This window comes from Stegodyphus dumicola, chromosome 5, assembly GCF_044657685.1.
Source record: "Stegodyphus dumicola isolate Sdum_Otavi_A_Nest chromosome 5, ASM4465768v1".
NCBI classification, from domain to species: Eukaryota; Metazoa; Arthropoda; class Arachnida; order Araneae; family Eresidae; genus Stegodyphus; species Stegodyphus dumicola.
In genome coordinates, this window is record NC_140772.1 from 51,878,692 (window position 1) to 51,900,101 (window position 21,410).

At 28.6% G+C, this 21,410-nt stretch overlaps 1 protein-coding gene across 1 annotated transcript in view; it reads right to left on the reverse strand.

Annotated features, from left to right (window-relative positions):
* Window positions 1-21,410, reverse strand: part of Edem2 (ER degradation enhancer, mannosidase alpha-like 2) — a 182,700-nt gene that overhangs the window by 19,075 nt on the left and 142,215 nt on the right. Inside the window, exons 15-20 of the mRNA XM_085816651.1 lie at window positions 21,044-21,201; window positions 19,930-20,059; window positions 15,202-15,283; window positions 15,014-15,117; window positions 12,761-12,880; window positions 1,636-1,681 (exon numbers count right to left, since the gene is read on the reverse strand). Of these exons, the coding sequence (XP_085672777.1) occupies window positions 1,636-1,681; window positions 12,761-12,880; window positions 15,014-15,117; window positions 15,202-15,283; window positions 19,930-20,059; window positions 21,044-21,201 (640 nt within the window). The remainder of the gene's footprint in view (window positions 1-1,635; window positions 1,682-12,760; window positions 12,881-15,013; window positions 15,118-15,201; window positions 15,284-19,929; window positions 20,060-21,043; window positions 21,202-21,410) is intronic.

The following is a 21,410-nucleotide window of genomic DNA, read 5'->3' on the forward strand; positions in this document are numbered from 1 at the left end:
GGTACCATTGTTTTATCACAGTGTGAGAAACATCCAGTAATTTATGTAGATTCTTCATTACTTAATTTCTTCAAATATAATACAGGGCGACAGTATTTGGTGGCAATGATTTGAAAAGTGATACTGAAGTTTTCAATGCAAAATCCACAAAACAAAAACAATAGTCCTTCAGTAACAAAGCCCCTTTGGACTAAAAATGATGAATAATTACTACTTAAATTGCCTAGGGACGAAGCATTTACAGCTTTTGAAAATATAACATCAAAAATTACAAAAGTAGTAATTTTTCCACACCTTTTAAAGCAAATTCTTGAGTAATGCAAAATATATTTTAAACCAAACTAATCTTTGATTTAAAAGCTAAACATACTGTTAATACAGAAGCATTTATATTTGCTGAAAGCATATGATTTTTAAATTTTTCAAGATTTTGCCATTGATCATAAATAGGCCAGTAATTTTAAGGATTCACTAGAATTTGATAGATATTAATTAAAGGGACAAATCTCAGATTTTTCTTTCACCTTATCTTCTGATTTTTATCGCTATTCTCAGTTTATTTTTCATGTTTAAATAAATCGAATAGTGTTTTCATTAGATGTTGTTTTAATAATAATAATAAAAATAAAGGTTAGAATTCTCAGCTGGATTAAAATCAGATAATAGAAAAACTCAATCGAATGTTAAATCATTATAGTAGCATTTTATCATTGCTGAGTGGAAGACAGGTGACACTGTAATATCTTCATTGCACAGTAGCAGTGTCACTTAGTCCATTATTTATTAAAAGATTATGTTATCATGAAGAAAAATATAAATGACAGAATGCAGTTGATCAATAAGGCTGCTTACACAGATTTAAGCCAGTCACAGAGTTCTTCATAGAAATAAAAAATAAAACCTCAAGAAATCTCATACAGATGTTCCTAAAATATTTATACTGCCTCTATGAGCCTGCATTATTTAATTTTGGTAGGAGATCCACAAATTCATGTTATTAATATCACAGAAACATTCAGCTATCTATATGATAGAACTGCAATTTATCAAACTGCTTCTAATGCCATACGTATAGCAAATAATTAAAAGCAATAAATCTAAACATGTATGAACAGAAGGCAGTTTCTAAACCTAAACATATGTTACAATGATGTGATAGTATAAACAGTTTTTCATTTTCTCTCATACATTTGTGAATCAACTATTTTGTTGGATGGAGTACAGTGTACATAACATAATTATTAAATATATATTAATAAGATTCTCAGAAAGTGACTATAAAATTGGCTGGTTTTCAATATTTTAAACAGATTTCTTTTGTATCAACTGCACATATAACTGATGCATTCAGATCTTTCTACATATCAAACTGTTTAATTATTTAAAACTCATAGTAACCATGATATTTAAGATTTTTTAGACAATAAAAATATTATTCAATATTAGCAATTCTCAGCAGCATGAATAATTCTGTTTTAAAAACCAATTCAACTGTAATAAGCATAAGGCACACCTAAATAAAATAACCATTAATTATGCTACTGAAGCTTTCTAAAAGAGTTTTAAAATTATTGAATGTATGTTAAGAAAGATTATGTTTTTAATCAAAGTAAAAATGAATCTTATCATACTAACCTAATACTATTCCAGCAACAGCTCCTGTTTTCTGCAAAAAACGAGCCTAGAAAATAAAAAACACATTTTTTAACAACAACATACCAGACAAAACTAATGCAGTAACAATTATAATAAAAAAAACTAACAGATGATGAAAGCATGACTTTCATATTAAAATAAAAAAGAAATAAAGTGAAAAATCATAAACTTCACAGTTAAAATATTAATTTTAAAGAGCACATTTTAGTCTATGAAACACTAAAATATCCATATATAATCTATGCTTCTAATTTCTTAATGGAAAATATCCAATTCTAATTCCAATGAAATTAACAGCAGTTTTGCATCCATGAGAAAAAAGTATTTTAACAGTAGAAATTCTTCAGCACAAAAGAATTCAACTTAGTGAAAGCAATACTGACAAATTATAAAATTTTTCTCTTTTACTCTGCTTTAAGAAGCTCTATCAATAAGTTTAATTATCAAATTTAGTGATTGCAATAGTCCTATTTTAGTCTGTAAATTTATTCTATTCAAGCCTGGAAAAAACATAACTTCAGTATTAATTACTAAAAGATACTCTTGTTATTATCTTTGTCATTTTAAGATCTCTTGCAAAGATCAGAGTCCATCCCACCCAATTATCTAGCTATTTATACACGGCATACATGAAATGAAAATCAAAAGTAGGTAAGCATAGACTTTACTTTATTTTATGAGAATTTCATGAAATATTTTATGACACCAAATGTTTCCTCATTCAAAGACAATTTTTAAATGGTTTCATATGCTTATCAATTAATAAAAACAACTTAAATTTACATAAAAAGAGGAAAAAATCTAAATTATATTTCATTTATTTAATTTGCTTCTGTATGAGTGTTTAAAAATTAACTTCTTTATTAACTTTAGCATATTATTTATACATTAATTTTAGTTGACAATCTAAGAAAATAATACATAAATTTTCCTTACAAAATTAACACCCCCCCCCCCAAAAAAAAGCATTTTTATCTTTTCCCATTGTGCAACAAAATTGTTTGTGAAAAGAAAGAACGAGTGATTTTCAAGATAGAAAGAGATGTACTATTATGCTTTTTAAGCTTCAAGTTTGCATTTTAGAAAAATGAGCTACAAATTTATAAGTTCCAATTAGTATAATGCTTCACTTCAGCTTTAGTTGAAAAATGCCCATCTTGTTTTTAAATTTTTTGAATTAATATTAAAATATGAGACATACTGTTCCTAGTTTTAATTACTTTTCTCTTTTAATCTTTTGTTAAAAATGTATTACAAATGTTAAGCTCTTAAGATACTACTCAATAAACTTGACTATTTTATGATATGCACTGATATACTGTTATGAATTGACAGCATCAGTGGTACTCTGGGCATCCTGTTTCTGGACTGATTTGATTACTTAACATTAGCAAGATGAACAAAGATGTTAGGAAAAAACACAGAAAACATCTGCTTAATAATTATGGTTGTAAAACACTGCATTATAATGTACATAAATTTGTATGTGTGTTAGTAACAAGTGCCATAATACTTGCCTCTGGATTTTTATACTTATACAGAAATCTAAGATATGGTAATGTAGTTACCACACAATTTTGGTGCATAAACACCCAGGATTCCAGAACAATAGAGGATATCCAAAAGAATTTTTTGAAAAGGAAATAAAAAGGAAGTGAATTTTCTCTAATGAATAGACATGAGAAGAACATGAAGTGCACAGCCAAGAGCAGCTACAATGAAAATTATTAGAAAATTAGAAACAGAACTAAATGTTATGACTCAGAATACCAAATTGATTGAAGAATTGTTTTCAGCGTTAACAGAGAAAAAGGGAAATTAGTAAGAATTACATAGATGAGGATATTTTGGATGCAAATCAATTAAAAAAGGATATAATATCCACTGAAAATTGTAAAAATAAAATGCAGAATAATTCTATGCATTCTAACTCAACAACATCAGAATGTTTGAACTCTGCTCACCTTTAACTTCCACATTTACTAACTGGCAAATTTGATTACGAGCCCAATTTAAAAATGTTATTGATGATAACAAATCGCTAATTGATACAAAACAAGTTTAATTACTTAAAAACATATTTAACATGTAATGCCCAAACTTCCACTGGAGGTGTATCATTTAGAAAAGCAATCAAGATACTGGAATTGTGCTTTGGTAGAAAATAATTAGATAGCCATCTGTATGTTTAGATAATTCAATATGACAGCATGCAGACATATTTGAATGAAAATGTCTTTAAGGAGAATTTAAAACTGCATAAGTAATGAAATACAAGCTTTAGCCAGCCTTAGTGTTGAGTCAAATGTTTATACAGCATTATTTTTCTTTATTTTAACTAAAATGTTACCAGTTGATATAGCTTTAGAATTTAAAAGTTGATATAGCTTTAGAATTTAACGGATCACAGAATGCTGAAGAAAACAAAATAATGAATTTATTAAACTTTTTTAAAAAAATGAAATTAAATCTAGAGAATGTAAATTTCTTTTAACTAATAATATTTATTCAAAAAATACAGATACATATATTCATGTTTCCAAACAAAATAAAGTTCGTATCACATGAAAATAAAAATAAAAATCTTAATAAAAATATCAACAGCAGCAGCCTTAAACACATTTGTTGAAAGTTTCTACATTTTTTTAAAGTAATGGATGATTAATCAAATGATTGTAATAAACTTAACATACAGAAAAAGAAGAATATTCTTAAAAGAAATGACAGATATTTCTTGTGTTATAAAAGGCTTATTTCTAAAAAATTATGCAGAGTTAAGGTTGCATGCAATATATGCTATAAAAGGCAACAACACAAAAAGGGGTTGTATGAAAAGGTTTACCCATTCGTAAATGATTGATGTGAACAGATTAATACTATTAAAAGCTGTTCACATCAGTAACATCATAAAAGAAAGTACACATGCTAAACAACTATTTTTCTATAAACATTTTGAGCCAATGTTCTTGGGACAGGAATCAAAATGAAATTTTGTTATTTGCTCAATTCAGAAGTCAGTGTGCATTAATTCATGAAAATTCATCAAAGAAATTAAATTTCCCTATCATGTATACATATATATATATTTACACACTTTGGGTAACAATACCGTGATGAACACTGCAAGATGTAAGGTTAAATTCCAATTATGTAACATCAAAAACTAAAGTAAATGTTTGACTATTGAAGCATTAGAATCACCAGAAATCTGCGATGCTTTAATTGAAATTCCAAGCCAAGAAATGAATAAACAGATCCAATCTTTAAATAATAATAATCAGATAATAATAATTATCTGATTATTAATAAAATGATAAATAAAAATGATAAATTATAAAAATGATAATTGTACTAATTATAAAATTGACATTCTAATCAAATCAGTTATTTTTGGGAAATAGTTTCAGGTAAAACAAAATGCTCAAGTTCATCCATGATGTTAATAGATATATTGATGGAATGGTGAATTCAAGATTTAAGTTAAACATTCCTCTTTAAACATCAAAACATCATCCATTGGAAATTGAAACACTGTTTTTATGAAAAGTTTTGATGAGAATTAGTTAATGCCATATTATTCAAAAGCTTTGTGGGAGTCAGAATTCCTAGGTATCCGTAAGAACTCCTTAAAAGCACCACCTAGTGAAGAAGCTCTTCAAAGTTTCAAATCAAGTTTATAGAAGTATATGAGTAACAACTTCTTAAATTAAATATAAGTTACAACTTTCATGGAAAAAAAATTGTGCTAATTTAAAAAAATAATAATAATAATGCTAAGAAAAGACTTGTTGTGTTGATTTGAAGATTTTATTAGGAACTATGCTTGTATGCCAACTCTAAATCTGAGAAAAAATAATGTCAGCAGAGAATCAGAATCAGTAATTGAAAATGATACACGTAACAATTCAATAAACTATTCATCACATAACCCAGTAATTTAAAAGGATAAGAATATAACAATTAAAGATTGTTTCTGGTGACTCTTTGCATCCTTCTCACGCTCCTTCGCTAGCCAAACTGTTGCATCTTAGGCCAACTTAAACCCAGATCTCTTAAAACTTACACTTAAATTTCGAATTAACCAAATCATATTTATTGCTGATATTGAGAAGCATTTCTTCAAATTAGTCTAGTAGAGACTAACTGAGATATTGTATGTTTTTTGTGAACAGATGATTTACCAGATAATGTTATCTGATATTGAACAAAAAATTCTACAATGAATAGACTCCTCTTCGGTATTACTTCAAGTTTATTTCTTTTAGCTGCTGTAATTAAATTCCATTTGAAGCAATATTCCACTGTGTATCTGGATACTTGTTTAATGTTAAATGAATCGATGCACATTGACGAATTGTTATCAGGAGCTCAATGAAGAAGAAACTTTCATAAGATATAAAGCAGACTACATAATCAAAAGAGCAGGAATGAAGCTTTGAAACTGAAGTAATTCTATGGAACTTGAACGCCAGTAGGCTGAAGATTCTGACTTTGAAACAAGTACATCAGATGATATTGATGTTTCAGCAAAAGCATTGGGAATGTTATGTCAAAAGAATGCTTTTAAGTTTGAGGTCAAAGACCTCTTTGTTTTAAATTCTGATGACATGAAACATACAATAATCAGAACAGTGGGATAGATCTTTGACCCAGTGGATTTCTTTCTCCCTTTACTATTACGCTGAAATTAATTTTCTAACAGCTGAGGGAAAGAGGAATTCTTAGGGATGAAGAATTAACTCTAGAATTAAACGAAAAACAAGAACAGCTGGCTGACTGAAACAGAACTCTTGAAGGAATTTTCAGTTGCAAGGAAATACTTTCCAACAAACTTGGAAATGATTGGAGATACATTGCAGTCACACTAATTTTGCGATTCAAGCCCTACAGCTTAGAGTGGAGTCATTCAAGATTTAGTTACACATTCAAGTTTTCTTTCTTGAAATCTGATTTCAAGAAAGAAAGAATATCAGCACCAGTTTTGTTATTTTTAAATCCAGAGTGTCTCGTCTAAACAAAGCATACTTATTGAGATTAGAATTAATGAATGCAGTGATTGCAACCAAAATTGCTGATTGCCTAAAAGATGTATTCAAAGTAAGTGATATTTTACTTTGGTCAGACTCTTCCATTACATTGTAGTGGATAAAAGGGGATAAAAGGAATGGCAAGGGATTGGAAAACATTTGGGTCCAAAAGAGTAGCTGAAATAAAGAACTACATTGATCTTCAAAATTAAAATCACTGAAAGGGAATGGGCAACCCAGCAGATATATTCATAAAAAGAAAAGGTGGTTCAAAATTAATTAAAGACATTAAGGTCTTTCCTGGCTAATGTTACCTGACAAAACAATTTGAAAAAGACTAATTCAGAAGACTTGAAAATTTAGAAAACTACAGTGTAATTTGTTATAATCTCATGCCAATACCAACACCGGTTCTTGATATAGAAAAATATAGTAAAATGTCAAGATTATATCAAATTGCAGTCTGGATAAATACTCCGTAGAAGAATTGGTGAAAGAAGAATTCAAGAAAAAAATTGGTGAGAAGAAAGAAGGTTGCCTAACAGCTTTAAAATAGAAGAAATTTATTGGAGATTATTAAAAGCAGAAATTTATTGGAGTGAAAACTATCTAGTTAAAGAATTATGAAAAAGAAAAGAAATCAATTTCTTAATAATTAGTCAAGAGCAAAGGTATCAAAACTTTTTGTGTTCAATTCTGAATTATGAATTAGATGAAAACAAACTGATATGCATATAAGGGGAAGACTACAGTTTTCAAAATGTAAATGAAAGAAAAACACCCATGGTTAATTCCTGAAATCATGTATGCAAAACTCTTAATTATGGACATGCACAGTACTTAAGGTACTACACTCAAATATGGCTGAACTATGAAGCTGAACTACAACACTAGCTGAACTACGAAGCAAATTTTGGATTCTCAGAACAAAGGTAGAAGTTTAAATCTGCTTTGAACAAATTTTTAGCATGCATAAGATACAAGGTTTATCCTGCAGTTAAAAGTTACAGCTCAGCTTTTAGCAGACCGTGTTCAAGAATCTCCTCTATTTGATGTGATTGGCATCAATTTCATTGGACCCTTGTTTACAAGACAGATTTAAAAAAAAGTATATTTTACTGTGTACCTGAACAATTACACAAGCCACTCATTTAGAACTAGTTCCTAATGTAAGTAAACCTTTTTACTTACACATCGATGATTTGTTTCACAGCACGGACTATGTTTACAATTTATTCTGATAATACAAAAGCCTTCAAAACATAGCCTAGAAACACAGGAAATACGAAAGAAGATTAACCACCACGAAGTAAGTGAATTTTTTTGGAAAAGCTGAAATTTACTAGAAACTCATCATTGAAAGAGGTGCCTGGTAGAGTAGTTTCAATGAACATATACAGCGAAGAGTGAAAATCTTCAAGAAAATAATTAGGATGTTATCTTTCTCAATCGGAGAATTGAGAATTGTCTTTACAGAGATAGAAGTTGTGATAAACTCTAAGACCATTTACCTATGCATACAGTAATCCAGAGGAGTTAGCTCTATTAAGACCTTCACATTTCCTCATAAGAAAATGTTTAATTTCTTCATCACAACTAAAATATGATTAAAATGTTAATGTAGATAGGGGAAAAAAGTAATCATCAAAAGTTATCAAAATCTGTCAGATCATTACTGGAAAAAATGGAATATTTGCTAAATTTAAAATCTGCAACCTGCAAAAGAGACTTTGAGGTCAATGATGTGGTTTTGATCAGAGACAGCAAGTTGCCTAGAAACAAGTGGAACTTTGGTAAAATTGTGGAAATATATACTGGACACAATGGTAAGATATGATCATGCAATGTAAAACTTAAATCTGGTTTAGAGAAAAAACTAATATAAATTCTGTATCCAATGGAACTTTCAGATTAAACTATATGCTGATACATAATATTTTGACACAACTTGAAATTTGAACTCTGAAAATTTTCATTTAGAATTCTACATATTATTTTTATTGTTGTCATCAATTATTATTGTAATATTAATGTAGTATTTTCATTATATAATATTAATTGCAGTATTGATTATTAGTCACTATTGTTACTTATAAGTAACTGTTGTGTATGATATTGATTAATTAGATTTAACTGATGAACCTGGCAGTTCAGAGGAGGAGGCATGATGTTATGAATTGACAGCACATACCGCTGGATGGCGTTTTAGGCATCCTGGCTCTAGAGTGATTCGGTTATTTAATATTGGCAAGCTGAACAAAGGTGTAGGCTTAAAACACGAAATACATTTGCCTAATAATTATGGTTGCAAAACACTGTATTTTAATGCAAATAAAATTTGTATGCGTGCTAAAAATATTAAAATGGCCACTTTCCTCTGGATTTTATACTTAGACAAATATGTAATGAATGCTAACATAGTTATTGCAGATGTAAATTTTTCAGTTTTAATTTTAAATAATATGAAAAACAACAGAATTTTTCAATAGTAATGTGCAACAAAGTTACAGTTCTTAATAAAATTCTTTGTTTTTCTTTCTTTAGATATGCTAGAAATACTGAAAAAACATGATACACACACACACACACACATATATATATATGTAAAATTTTAGTAAGAATTAGAATTTCTTCCTGTTGTTGTTGAGCTTCTGTACAAACTTTAATTCTGGTAATTTGATTAAAAATTGTATTTGCTGTTACATTTTTAAAGATAGTGGTATTTCTTGATTACAAACATAAATAACAAAATTAGAGATGAAATTGTGATATGACACTTTATTTAGCAATCATACACATGAATAAATAACAAACTGCATTTTTAAATAAAAATTTCTTCACTGCAGATATTATTTTCATAATACCAAATTACAAAATTCATGCTTCCAAACTTTATATGAAGTTGTTTTTATTTCATTAAAAATTTTATAATTATAAAATAAAGAACCCAAAAGTTGAAAAAATTATTTGTTTTTATACCTTTGAAATACACATACAAATGAACATATATAGCACACATGGGCAAACTGGCTCTCTGACACCTTAAAATGAGGATTGTGAGCTACTTGCGATCCTTTGCCATCTGAAATGGGCCTTGCTTATAGTTTAATGTATGAAATGGGCCTTGTTTATAGTTTAATGTTAATATATATAGTTTAATGTTTTAATACAAATAGAATTTGAAATATAAATCATGCAGTGCCATGGTGTTTTATTAATCACTGATTTAATTTCCAATATTATGTATGTAAAAGTTTGAGTGATTTCAAATTGTCCATTGCTGGCTTATCTTCAGAGCAACAAATACATAAAATTACAAATAATTCCATTTGTGGTAATTACTGTTCTGATTATGTTATTTTTTGAACAGGTAATGGTCATCAGAATACACTAATACGAAGTTAATCTAAAGCATATTGCTAATATTTTTATTTAATTATTCTCCCTGATATTTCTTCTTGCAAGTTAATTTTACTTCTGATAGTATCTGCTTACATTCTTGTGTGATCCCATTGTTGACAACAGTTATGATCCACATGGAAGATTTGCTATTCGTTGTACGATACTACTTTTATTCAGTCCTTATGGTGTGAGTAACTGCTGAAGAAACCTGCTTCGCCTTGCAATCCATATAGAGCTTGTTTAATCCTGTGGAAGAATTTTATAAGGATTTTATTTCTGGTGTAGTGAACCTTCAGCCTTTTACTTGGTTAGGAGACTCGTCTCAATTTTCTGTGGAACTCCTTCAGAATTAATCTCCTATCCCTAAGCAGGTCAGGCATTTTTATGCAACTGCTTCACAGATTTTGCAACCATTCACAATAATATGCTTAATGAACACTTTTCCCACATGAAACTCTATATCTTTCATAATAATTCCTTGGTATTCCTAAGCAAAGATCATAATTTATTTCACCAATGGTTGTGTATGCTGAAATATTTGGAGTTGTGGGAAGAATCATTGGTTTGATAATGATTTAAATTTTAGACAAAACATTTAATTCACATTTTATCAAATATTGTAATTCCAGATACAGATTTTTACCTTAATCATCAAATCTTCATATCAATAACATTGCATCAAGCAATGAGGAATCAACAGAACACAAACAACAATCTTCTCCAAAATCTCAGTCAAAATCGGCATTTTTATATTGGAGAAATCTCTTTTTCTTGTATTTTTTGATTTCTTCTTTGACAACCCTCTTTCTTTCTACCTTGCTCCAGGTTAGAGGGATTTTCCTGCACTAGGTTAGAGTCGGCGGTAAATTTTGCACTAGGTTAGAAGCATTTTGCTGCCCAGCATATCTAAAATTTTTCACCCCTTAATACTGCCCCTCTGCAGCTGCATTGGTTGCCAATGGCTCTGATGCCAGCATTACACTTCTTTTAATCTACTACTATTTTTGGTCTTCCTAATTTTCGATCATCATGTACATCTGACACGTTCTTCATGAAAACTTTGTAACCAAATGAAAAATTGTGCAATGATCCACTGCTTAATTGTTTCAAATTTCAGCCAATAATGTGAAATTTTGCTCCCATAAACGTTCATTTCTAAAGTCTGATTATTTTCTAATGTATCCTCTGCCTACAGACTCCATTTCAAACTCCATTTGAGATTTATTTTCTGTACACAGTTTAGGTAACACAATGGAAAGTTGTACTATGTAACCATTTGACTGACAATAATTTATTTTAAACTTTTTCCTGGGTTATTTTATTCAAGAGGAGATGTGAGTCATTTGACCACCTTTATGAGTCCAGCAATTAGAATATGTTATATTCGTACACCTATTTGGCAAGAGCTTAGGAACTCAACTATTGTGCAGACATCTGTCGTGTTACAAAAGGCCCCCTTACATTGAACACTTGTGCATATCCATAGAAGTATGAAGAATTACGCCTTCATGTTATATCTTCAATTGCAAAATAAATCCATTATAGTAGTGATAGGTATGTTTTCTTTCTGTAACATTACCTTTGATTTGCCATGTATTTGAAAACAGCTCAAAATTAAAAGAGTTTGGCTGGTTGATAGATGGAACGTGTGCTTGAAGAAGCATTTATATAGCCTGGCATGAACTACTAGATTTATTAGCAATAGGTTATGTGTGCCCAGAATCATTGCCATGATTAAAGAAGTGGTTTCGAGAACTTGTAATAATGTGCCTAACTTCATTATCTATGTCTAAAATTATTGGGACGATTCAAGAGATAGTTTCAAGAATTTTCAGTGATGCACAGTGTACTGATTACTAAAGAATTCTGGCCGATTTCATTGGATGCCACGCTGAAATACTGCATCAGTCAGGACTGTCATGAGAGATATTTGTGTTTAATATATCAAGTGTTTAATGGTTTCATAGATTAGGATCCAAAGATTTGAATGATCTCAGTAAATTGTTCCTTATATTAATTTCGTGGAGAAACAAAATTACTTTCTAAGCAAAGTTTAACAAGTTAATAATTAAATGTTTTTTTCTCAAATAACAGTTTCTCTGCAGTACGCGTTGATGTTTGTCATTTAATTTATCGTTCCTAAAAGACTGCTCACGAGTTAAAAAAAAGAACACATACACAATTCTCTTTTAAATAATAATTTGTAATTTACTCAAATAACATCTTTTCATGTAATTGTAGACCAATGAATATGTTTCCGATTCATTTTACTTCTACTAAAAATAAAACAACAAACATTATACATGGAGAGGTGTAAAGGAAATCAGAAGAAATTATTTGGTTTCTCTACCCTGAAGGAAAAACACTCACCTACCCAGTACATGAGTTACAAATATTTATTTTCTTGGAACTTAACTTTTCTGAACATAAAACAGTAGAATTAAGATGTATTTATTCATATTTATATGTAATCATGTTAATCACACATTAATTAGTTTACTTTAAAAGTTTCTTTATATTCAAAATTTGTTTCATTATTTTTTAAATGATACAAATTTGCACTAGTGGCTATCGATTGTTCATAAAATCCATCATGCGGTTCGCAACATCTTGAAGTTTGGCCATCCCTGATATATAGCATTAACACAAAATTTAATTCTCATAATAAAACTTACTTTTTCAATAAACATGCAATCTCCTCGTTCAACAATAGCAATTTTACCCTTCAACTCTCTACCATTTTGAATATGTGAACAGGCTGTAATAGGCTGAGCAATTCTTATTTGAGATATTATCTGAGAATTGAAAGATATATATATATATATTAGAAGAAAATACAAAAATGTTTATTAATCATTTACTACAATAAATATCATGTTTATTTATATCACTTAGGTGACTGCTGATATTATTAATTTAAACAAGATAAATTTTATTAATTGAGACTAACTCTAAAGCATATTATAAAATAAATATTTAAACTGCTACAATATTTTAATATTTACACTGCAAAATATCAAAACTATGAAAAGTATTATTGCTTATACTAAGTTATTAAAACTGAATGCAGTAGACAATATATCAATTTAAAAAATGTAAGGACATTTATGCCATTCTTTTTAATTAACCTTCACCCTTCACTTTTTTTTAAATCATCAATTTAGTTTTTTATTGTTAATCATCTTCCTTTTTCTCTGAAGTCTGCTATCTAAATATCATAAACCAATAAACAGCAAACTCAAGAGCAATAAACCAACATTATAGCTAACTAAGGAAATAAAAATTTCTTGCCATTTCCTCACAAAAGCAAAATAATTCAACTGTAAAAACAATTCTATCAGAATATTTTCATCAGGATAAAGAAATACGTTTAAGTTATATTGTACAAGCATTCTGTGATTAATCAACACAGATATTGCTGATAGAAAACCATCCCTATTTATTATGGTCAGCAGTTGCTTTATGCATTTTTAACTGCTGCTTACACTATGTAATGGACATAAGTTCATCTGCACAAACGTAAATAAAGTGATAATATTGCTAAAAATCATACAGCCAATTTTTAGTATGAATACCTTTCGTCTTCCTACAATAATACTCTGTCTCCAAATCCTTTCATCATGATATATAGTTGTACTTTGACCATTTTCTTTTCTTTTTTTTTTTTTTTTCATTTTCTATTATGAGGTAAAGTTTCTTTTTACTTCCTTATACGAAGTAAAAAGGAAGTATTTTGAAAGAATATGACATATAATTCAGTATCACAATGAATCATACTTAAGAATTCATGTCATGTCAATATCTAAGAAATGAAAACTCCTTTGAAACCACATTAGCAGCAGTTTTATATATAAGATTATCAGAAATAAGAGTATTAGAAATTTTACATACAAAAAAAAAAAAAAAAAAAAAAAACTGTTTACAAGAAATAAATTTAAGTATAATTTTGTAATGTTTTACTTTTTATGCATTTTTTTTTTAATCTCCATGGTTTCTCTAACTGTTAGTCCCCTCCTTATGTTTAAGCTATATTTGTGCTTAGAGATTTTCTTTCACACAGTCTGTTATAAAATTAAAGTAACAAAATTTCAATTTTTCAAATAAGCACAATAATAAAACAAATAATAAAATTTCATAACTAATGTGATTAAAATGACAAAGTAAAAGATGGATATTTAATATAAATCTCCACCATCAGATAAATGATAGTGGAGATTTACATCAAATAAGCAACAAATAAGAAAATCAAACAATAATATTCATACCCATTCACATGGCAATTTAAGTACACTATAAATCTAGACTGTTTTCCAAAACTGAAAGAATTTTTTATGAATTTCTAGGCAAGATAAGGAAGATAAAGATATTTTCTAACACAAAAATTAATCATCATTCAGGTAAAATGTAAACATGTAACCTATAAGGCTATAATCTAATAATAACACTTGTATGAAATAGTTACTAAAATTTCACATCACATAATACTCTTATTGATAAAATGTTAAATTGAAGGGAAACGGTTAAATATGGAACACTTCTCAATGGGAAAAAAAAAAAAAAAAAAAAAATCGTTCTATAGTGAAATTCAGAAATAGTATGAGTAATGGTAATTTAACAGTTTATAACTGCAGTTATTAATTTTCACAGTTTTTAAATTTTTCAATTTTTAACCTGCAAATTTTGAATTTTTCACTTAATTCAAAAAATTAATACTCTTTTGTCTATATTGATTTTAAGTTTTTAATTATTACACAATTGTCCTAATAAATCAATAGGCATTTGCTCTGTGTGTGATCTCAGCGAAGAACAAAGGTATTGTACAATGCAGTTTATCTACTATTTAAATGAATTAAAAAATTCTTCAGGTATTAAAAATCAAACTATTTAAGGGTCTCCTAAATGTACCAAGAAAAGGAAAATGTTCTTACTGGTTGCCTTCCTTTTATATCAACTCCAAATTGTGCAGGACCAGCATTCAGAACTACTTTATTCTTTTGATCAGGTAAGTAGAAGTACACAGTTCGGACATGCTCTAAAAAAAGTGAAAAATTAGTAGTTAGAGCATGTTTTTCATTTTAACACTTCTGCATGCAAAAGTTTATTGAAAACATTATACCATTCATAGACTGGGCTCTTGAGAGTTCTATCATTTCCTGCATAAAAATTACACCTTCTTCAGCTCGTTCTGGGGAATCGGCCTGTAAGATAAATTTTAAGTGAATACATTTATTTAATGGGATATTGTTAAATTATATTTAAAATGTATTCCACTCAAGAAGTTAGGCATTTAAAAAATTCAAACCATGTTATGATATATTTAAGAAAACTATTTAAATCAGGAGAAGTCTACATAGAAGCCACAGATATTTGTTATTTTTCAGTCTCGATCACTTTTAAAAATATGAATTTTACAGATAATTTTCTTAAAAAAAATAACTTAAAATTACTATATATGAAAAGAAATTAATTTTGAATCTTGTTCCCTTTGTTCAGGGTGACATTAATACAAAGAACAACGTTCTTAGTGTCTAATATTTCAGACTAGAAATGTTTCTCTAGTAAAAGTACAAATATAAAATTTTTCAGTATCACTTACTATGAATTAAAATAATTAAGTCCTTAAAGTTATGACAATTCCAAAACAGAAAATGCTACACTTTAAATTTTTCCTAAGGTATAAGTATCTCAAGACTAGTCAAGTTGAATTTCCTTAAATATAAAACAGCTAATGAAGAGGTAGTGGCACATAGCTGAGAGTCAAGCCACACCATTTTCTTAATACAAAATCCTAAATAAATCAATAAATGTCAGCTTTAATATGTCCAGTATTATAAAATTCAAAATACTGCACTTTTTTTAATTACTACAATCTAAAAGATTTAAAATGAAAGAGAAAAATAAATTTAAAGATTTTGTCAAATAACCTTAAATAAACAATGATAATATAATAAAATTCTTATTTATAAGAAAAATTATGCATTTAATGGTACTTTGTACTTCTTTTTAATTTTTCCCTTAAGTAATTTTATTTCCCTGTAGGATAGTCTTATGAAGCCTTGACAGAGTATGTTCTTTGTCATCTACTGATTCCATTTTTAATTTTTTCCCCAAGTTTTCCTCTCTTTTGTAGGATAAGAGATTCGGACTGTATCTTTAGCTAAAGAATCACATTTTATTACATTTCTTGCAATACTCTAGAAAACACCAATAATTTCAATCTTTTTCAATGAACATAATTTTTTTTTTTTTTTTTTTTTTTTTTTTTTTCCCCACCCAGTCCAGATGAAATAATCATTTGTAGCAGAAAGCATAATCTTGTGGTGGAATATTAACTGTGTTTCTTACCCAGTTTGAGACAAGTCAGAATTTATACAAATGTTATGTTAATGATCCTACAAACAATTTAATAGCAACTAAAATACTTAACAAATAAAACATGTATATCAAACTTTAGTGCTGATACTTCACTGAAATAATGTAACAAAATGTAAAACAGATTGTAATAATGAAGAGCTTCAAATGAAATAATATATAGGACACAAGTAAAATAGTTTTGTAAGACCTTTTAATGTCATGCCAGTTACAGAAAGTACTGAAAAAAGACCCAGAATTTCCCAACTTCCTTTTTTACTTCCTTGTACAAAGTAAAAAGGAAGTATTGTAATCGCGAAAATTTCAGGCAGCATATTTCAACAAAAATATCCATTTTGACCACTATCGAACGTAATTTAACGATGTTTTTGCGTGATATCTGTACGTAAGGACAGAATAAAAGACTCGTTTCCTAAAAAAAAAAAAAAAAAAAAAAAAAAAAATTATAAAACTTCTTTAAAATTAATTCTGAAGAGAATTTTTCATGGCGTCTGTACGAACATATGTACGTACGTGCGTACGTACGTATCTCGCATAACTCAAAAATGAGTACCCTCAGAAGGTTGAAATTTTGTATATAGGACTGCTATAACATGTAGATGTGCACCTCGTATTTTGGTTGCAATCGGCCGCACCAAACGTATAATCCACTCTGTTACCCGGCTCAGTGATCTCAGTTTCTTTACTCTTATATGTTTGTAAATTGTACATTTTTTGCTTTAAAAATGATTGAATTATGTTGTTTTTATCTTCCGGTTAAGGTTTTTATGCCTTTAGTAAATCTGTATGCTATATTTTTAGAATTACCAACAATTTTAAAGTTGTTCAAAAGCCACTAAGTCTAATAATGTTTTTGATGGCGGCCATTGCTTGTTTACATTTGAAACAGCAGAGTAGTGGATTTGTTGCCAATCTACAGAAACGTAGTTTCGCAACAACAAAGATAACGCCTTTATTTATTATTGCCAATTAAATTATGCTTAATCCTTTCTCGAATTTTTTTGAGAAAATAAGTGTTTTAGATTTACTTCGTAATTTTTAATATAGATATTTTGAGTTTTTATGTATTTTTGCCTCCTCTCGAAGTGAGAACTGAATTAATTAAATGAGAAATACTCAATCGTCTATGAAAAACTGTTTCTTTTTTGTTTTATTTGCTTAATTTCTTTTATACATCATTCTAGCTTTATTATAGTATTTGAATAGAACATGTGGCAATGATTAGATAATACTATTCTTTAAATGATATAAATTTTGTGCATTATGAGTTATAATATGAACGAAATATAATACTGAAGTGGAGTCATCACTTTAGAGCAACACAAAAAGTGAGAATTTTAGCTGATTTTCGAGTTTTAATAAGTCAAATTGTTTTGGTCATACATATATGAAATTTTCAGTGTGTCATCTCTATATATAGATGATTATTTTTCTTGATTTATTTTACTGAATAGTGCATAAGAATTTGTTTTATAAAGAAAAAACTAACTGTATTTTCCAAAAATTTAAAATTTGTACTGAAGCACTGCACGCAAACTGACAGTAATACAAATTTAGTTACAGTAATAATTTTTAAGTGAATCCAGCGCCAGAGTGTCGCTATGGTAAACAAATACTAGAGTGAATTTTAAAGAATGCATTTATTCTATTGTGGTTTATGTGCTGTCAACCAATTCTCAAAAAGTAAAAACTGCTTTTGTATAGCCAGTTAGTTAATTTCACCTTGTTTTACTCACAGTCTGGGCTACTGGCATCAGAAGCAGACAATTAACAAAATATGATACATCTAAATAGCTTTTAAATAAAATAAACATATAAATTAAAAGCAAACTTTTCTTTGCAATGATTAAGCATGAAACCTATTATGAAAAGTCAATAATCACTAGTGATATGTTATATAACAATTTAACAGCAGAAAGGAGTACTAACCAGTTTTCTTTCACTTTTTATTTTATTAGCCCAAAGCGCATTAAGCTCAGAAGGGGTATTAATTTTGTTTTGGCATTTTGCATTGATTCACTATAAACGGCGAATCACTTTTTAAATTGTTGCCACTAAATACTAGAGCCCTGTGCTAAATTTAAACAAAGTAAATAATGAAGAATCTGCATAAATACATGTATTTTTCTCGCACTGTGATAAAACAACGGTACCTAGAGCCATCGTCTCCACTCGAATATGGGCATCTGGAAGCTCAAATTTGGAATTTGTTTTATTATCGATGTCATATTTTGTAAAGCATTTATGAGGTTCTGATTAAGAAACTCATTGATTTCAAAACAAGCAATGGCATTACTGTATGGAAAAAGAAATGCATTTTTATCTCCAGCGTACGAGACTGTGTATCAGAAATTCTAAAGATATGCTCTTTTAAATATTTTGTGATATTACTCTAGAATTGAATTTTGTGGTTTAAGTGCAAAGAACATGATATTCAATAAATAAAGGTAGTACCAAAAAACGTTAAAAAAGTGCCCCTTTGAGCGTAATATAAAATATGAAAGCTTTCACATTTTTTTTTTCCGACATGGATCGGTATTATTAAATATGAACCAAATTGCTTGGCTACTTTTAATAAGTCAAAAGATTTATTTCTACTTGGCATACATTACTTTGCTCTTTAAAACAGTTTCAATTTTTACTTCCAGCCATGATTAGCTAAAATTCATTCTCATAATCTTGATATTCAAGAAACAAATAATAAAGTAAATCCCTTTACAAATTTATGTAATAAATGCTATGTAAATACAGTTGATCCAAAAGTATTGGCCCTTACATGCTGCATGCTTACATTAAATGCTGAATGATATATGCAAAATAACTAAATTTTTTCTAAGTGGTGTCTCTTAATTTTAAAAATCTATATTCCTTTTTATTACATCAAGAATATGAAATACTAATTGATTAGTGCCATACTGTGTGTTTTATTCCACCTACATTTGGAAGGTGCTTATAATTTTGTTTATTTGGGGATTATTGTTTTTTAAACGGCAAGTCAAAAAGTTAAAGTTTTTTCTTTTTCTGTAGGACATATTACATATATGCTACAAAATTTCAAGCATGATGAAAACTTTTTTTTTCTCCTTTGGATATTTTAATGCAATTCACTACATCTTACATATTTTGCAAATGAATATATCATAAATAACCATTAAAAATACAGAATAAAATCATTTATATTTATATGATTACATCATTTTCCTCTAGCAAATACAGTAATAAATACAAACAGAATAAATTTAAAGCTGATTAAAAAAAAAAAAAAAAGAATTTAAGAAAAACTCTTATTCCTTTTTACAATAAAGTAAAACTCTTAAAAGACATAAGCAAGGCTTTTAAAAAAGTACACAGTTGTTGCTTTAATGAAAGCCTTATTTGGAAACCGGATCAGCCAACAGAATTTTTATATTGGGAGAAACAAAATGTGGTTATCATTGAAGGAGGGGGTGAAGCATTGCAAAAATTATTTCACCTGTGATGCATTGTGTATTAGCTGGATTCGCCCATCAGATAATTTTAACACAGTGATGCCCATTTTTTTCACTGCTTCAAGGTTTTCTTTATTTGCAGCTTGAAATTCTGAAGCAAACAGTGTTCGAGAGCTAAAATATTTGAAAGAAAATTACATAAAAACTTTAAATAAAAATTTAATACATTCTTAACAAGATTTAAGATTTAAATAAGCATAACATAGTATGTATAATGCAAAGAATAACCATTTGACAAAAAGCATTTGGCAAATAAAGAGAAATTTTATTATTCTGTTTAAATGTCTACCAATTTAATCTGTTGACATTTAAACAGAATAATAAAGACAGAAGGCAATTTTTTAGTGTATAATCTGTTTAAATGTCAACAGATTATACACTAAAAAATTGCCTTGATTTCAGCACAGCAAAAACATATGAATATTTCCCATGAGTCTATACAATAAAAATTTCCATTCCACTTCTCAAAAAGCCAAAATTTTGATTCTCACATAAAACCACGTTTACAGAAAAAACTTCCAAGCCTAGATACTATTACTGTACTTCTGATTGTATTATTAATAATATCACAGTGTACAGAAGATTTAAAAAGAAAGCAGTCATACCATTCTGCACTCCACCAGTGGCCAAATAGCTGAAGTCTACTGAATACTAGTATTTTGTCCTGGGTTTGAACAGGCTGGCTGAGTGATTGTTTTTTGTGGTTTCTCACCATATGCAATAAGAATACATTCCCCATGCATAATGTGAATACAGGTCAGTTTCCCTTAGAAAGTTTTTACAGAGATATCCTTCCCCTTAGGCAGACAACTCTCGTGTGCTTTAAATAACCGAGACCATTCTGCCACTAAGAATCAAATATCACATCGAACCACCAGCACTCTGTAGTTTTAGTCACTCAGTTATTGATGAATAGGTATTTAAGTGAAATTATTGTTTTAATGAGTTTATCGATCCATATACTTAAGCAAAATATAATATTCTAATGAATTAACCTAAACACCTTATAAAAGTATGCCTTTAATATTTACTTAATTTTAGATATTATGATGTGATATAAATTAAAGCAAAAGGGGTTAAATTGAATAATTAACTTACTGTGACTTGCTTGAAGGGCATACTCCTTCAACAAGATTTTTCAAAGGAAGTCGAATTGATTGAGCAAAATTTCTCCCTTCGGGAAACAGATAGTGAGTATTTGGACAGCTGTGCGTAAAGTCTTCAGTATTTTCTTCAATGTTTGACATCTTTGGAGACTACAACAAGAAATGAGTTTTTTTTTTAATAAATGAACATATTTATGTATGTTGAATCATAGAAAGAATAATCATAACTAAAATTTTCTGAAAAATATTTCAAATTATTTTGCCATTGAAATTGAAATCTCTATTACAACTATTTTCCTAACTAAATTAAGAAATTGCAAGTGATAATGTATGAGGGCATTTCGAAAAGTAAAGATACA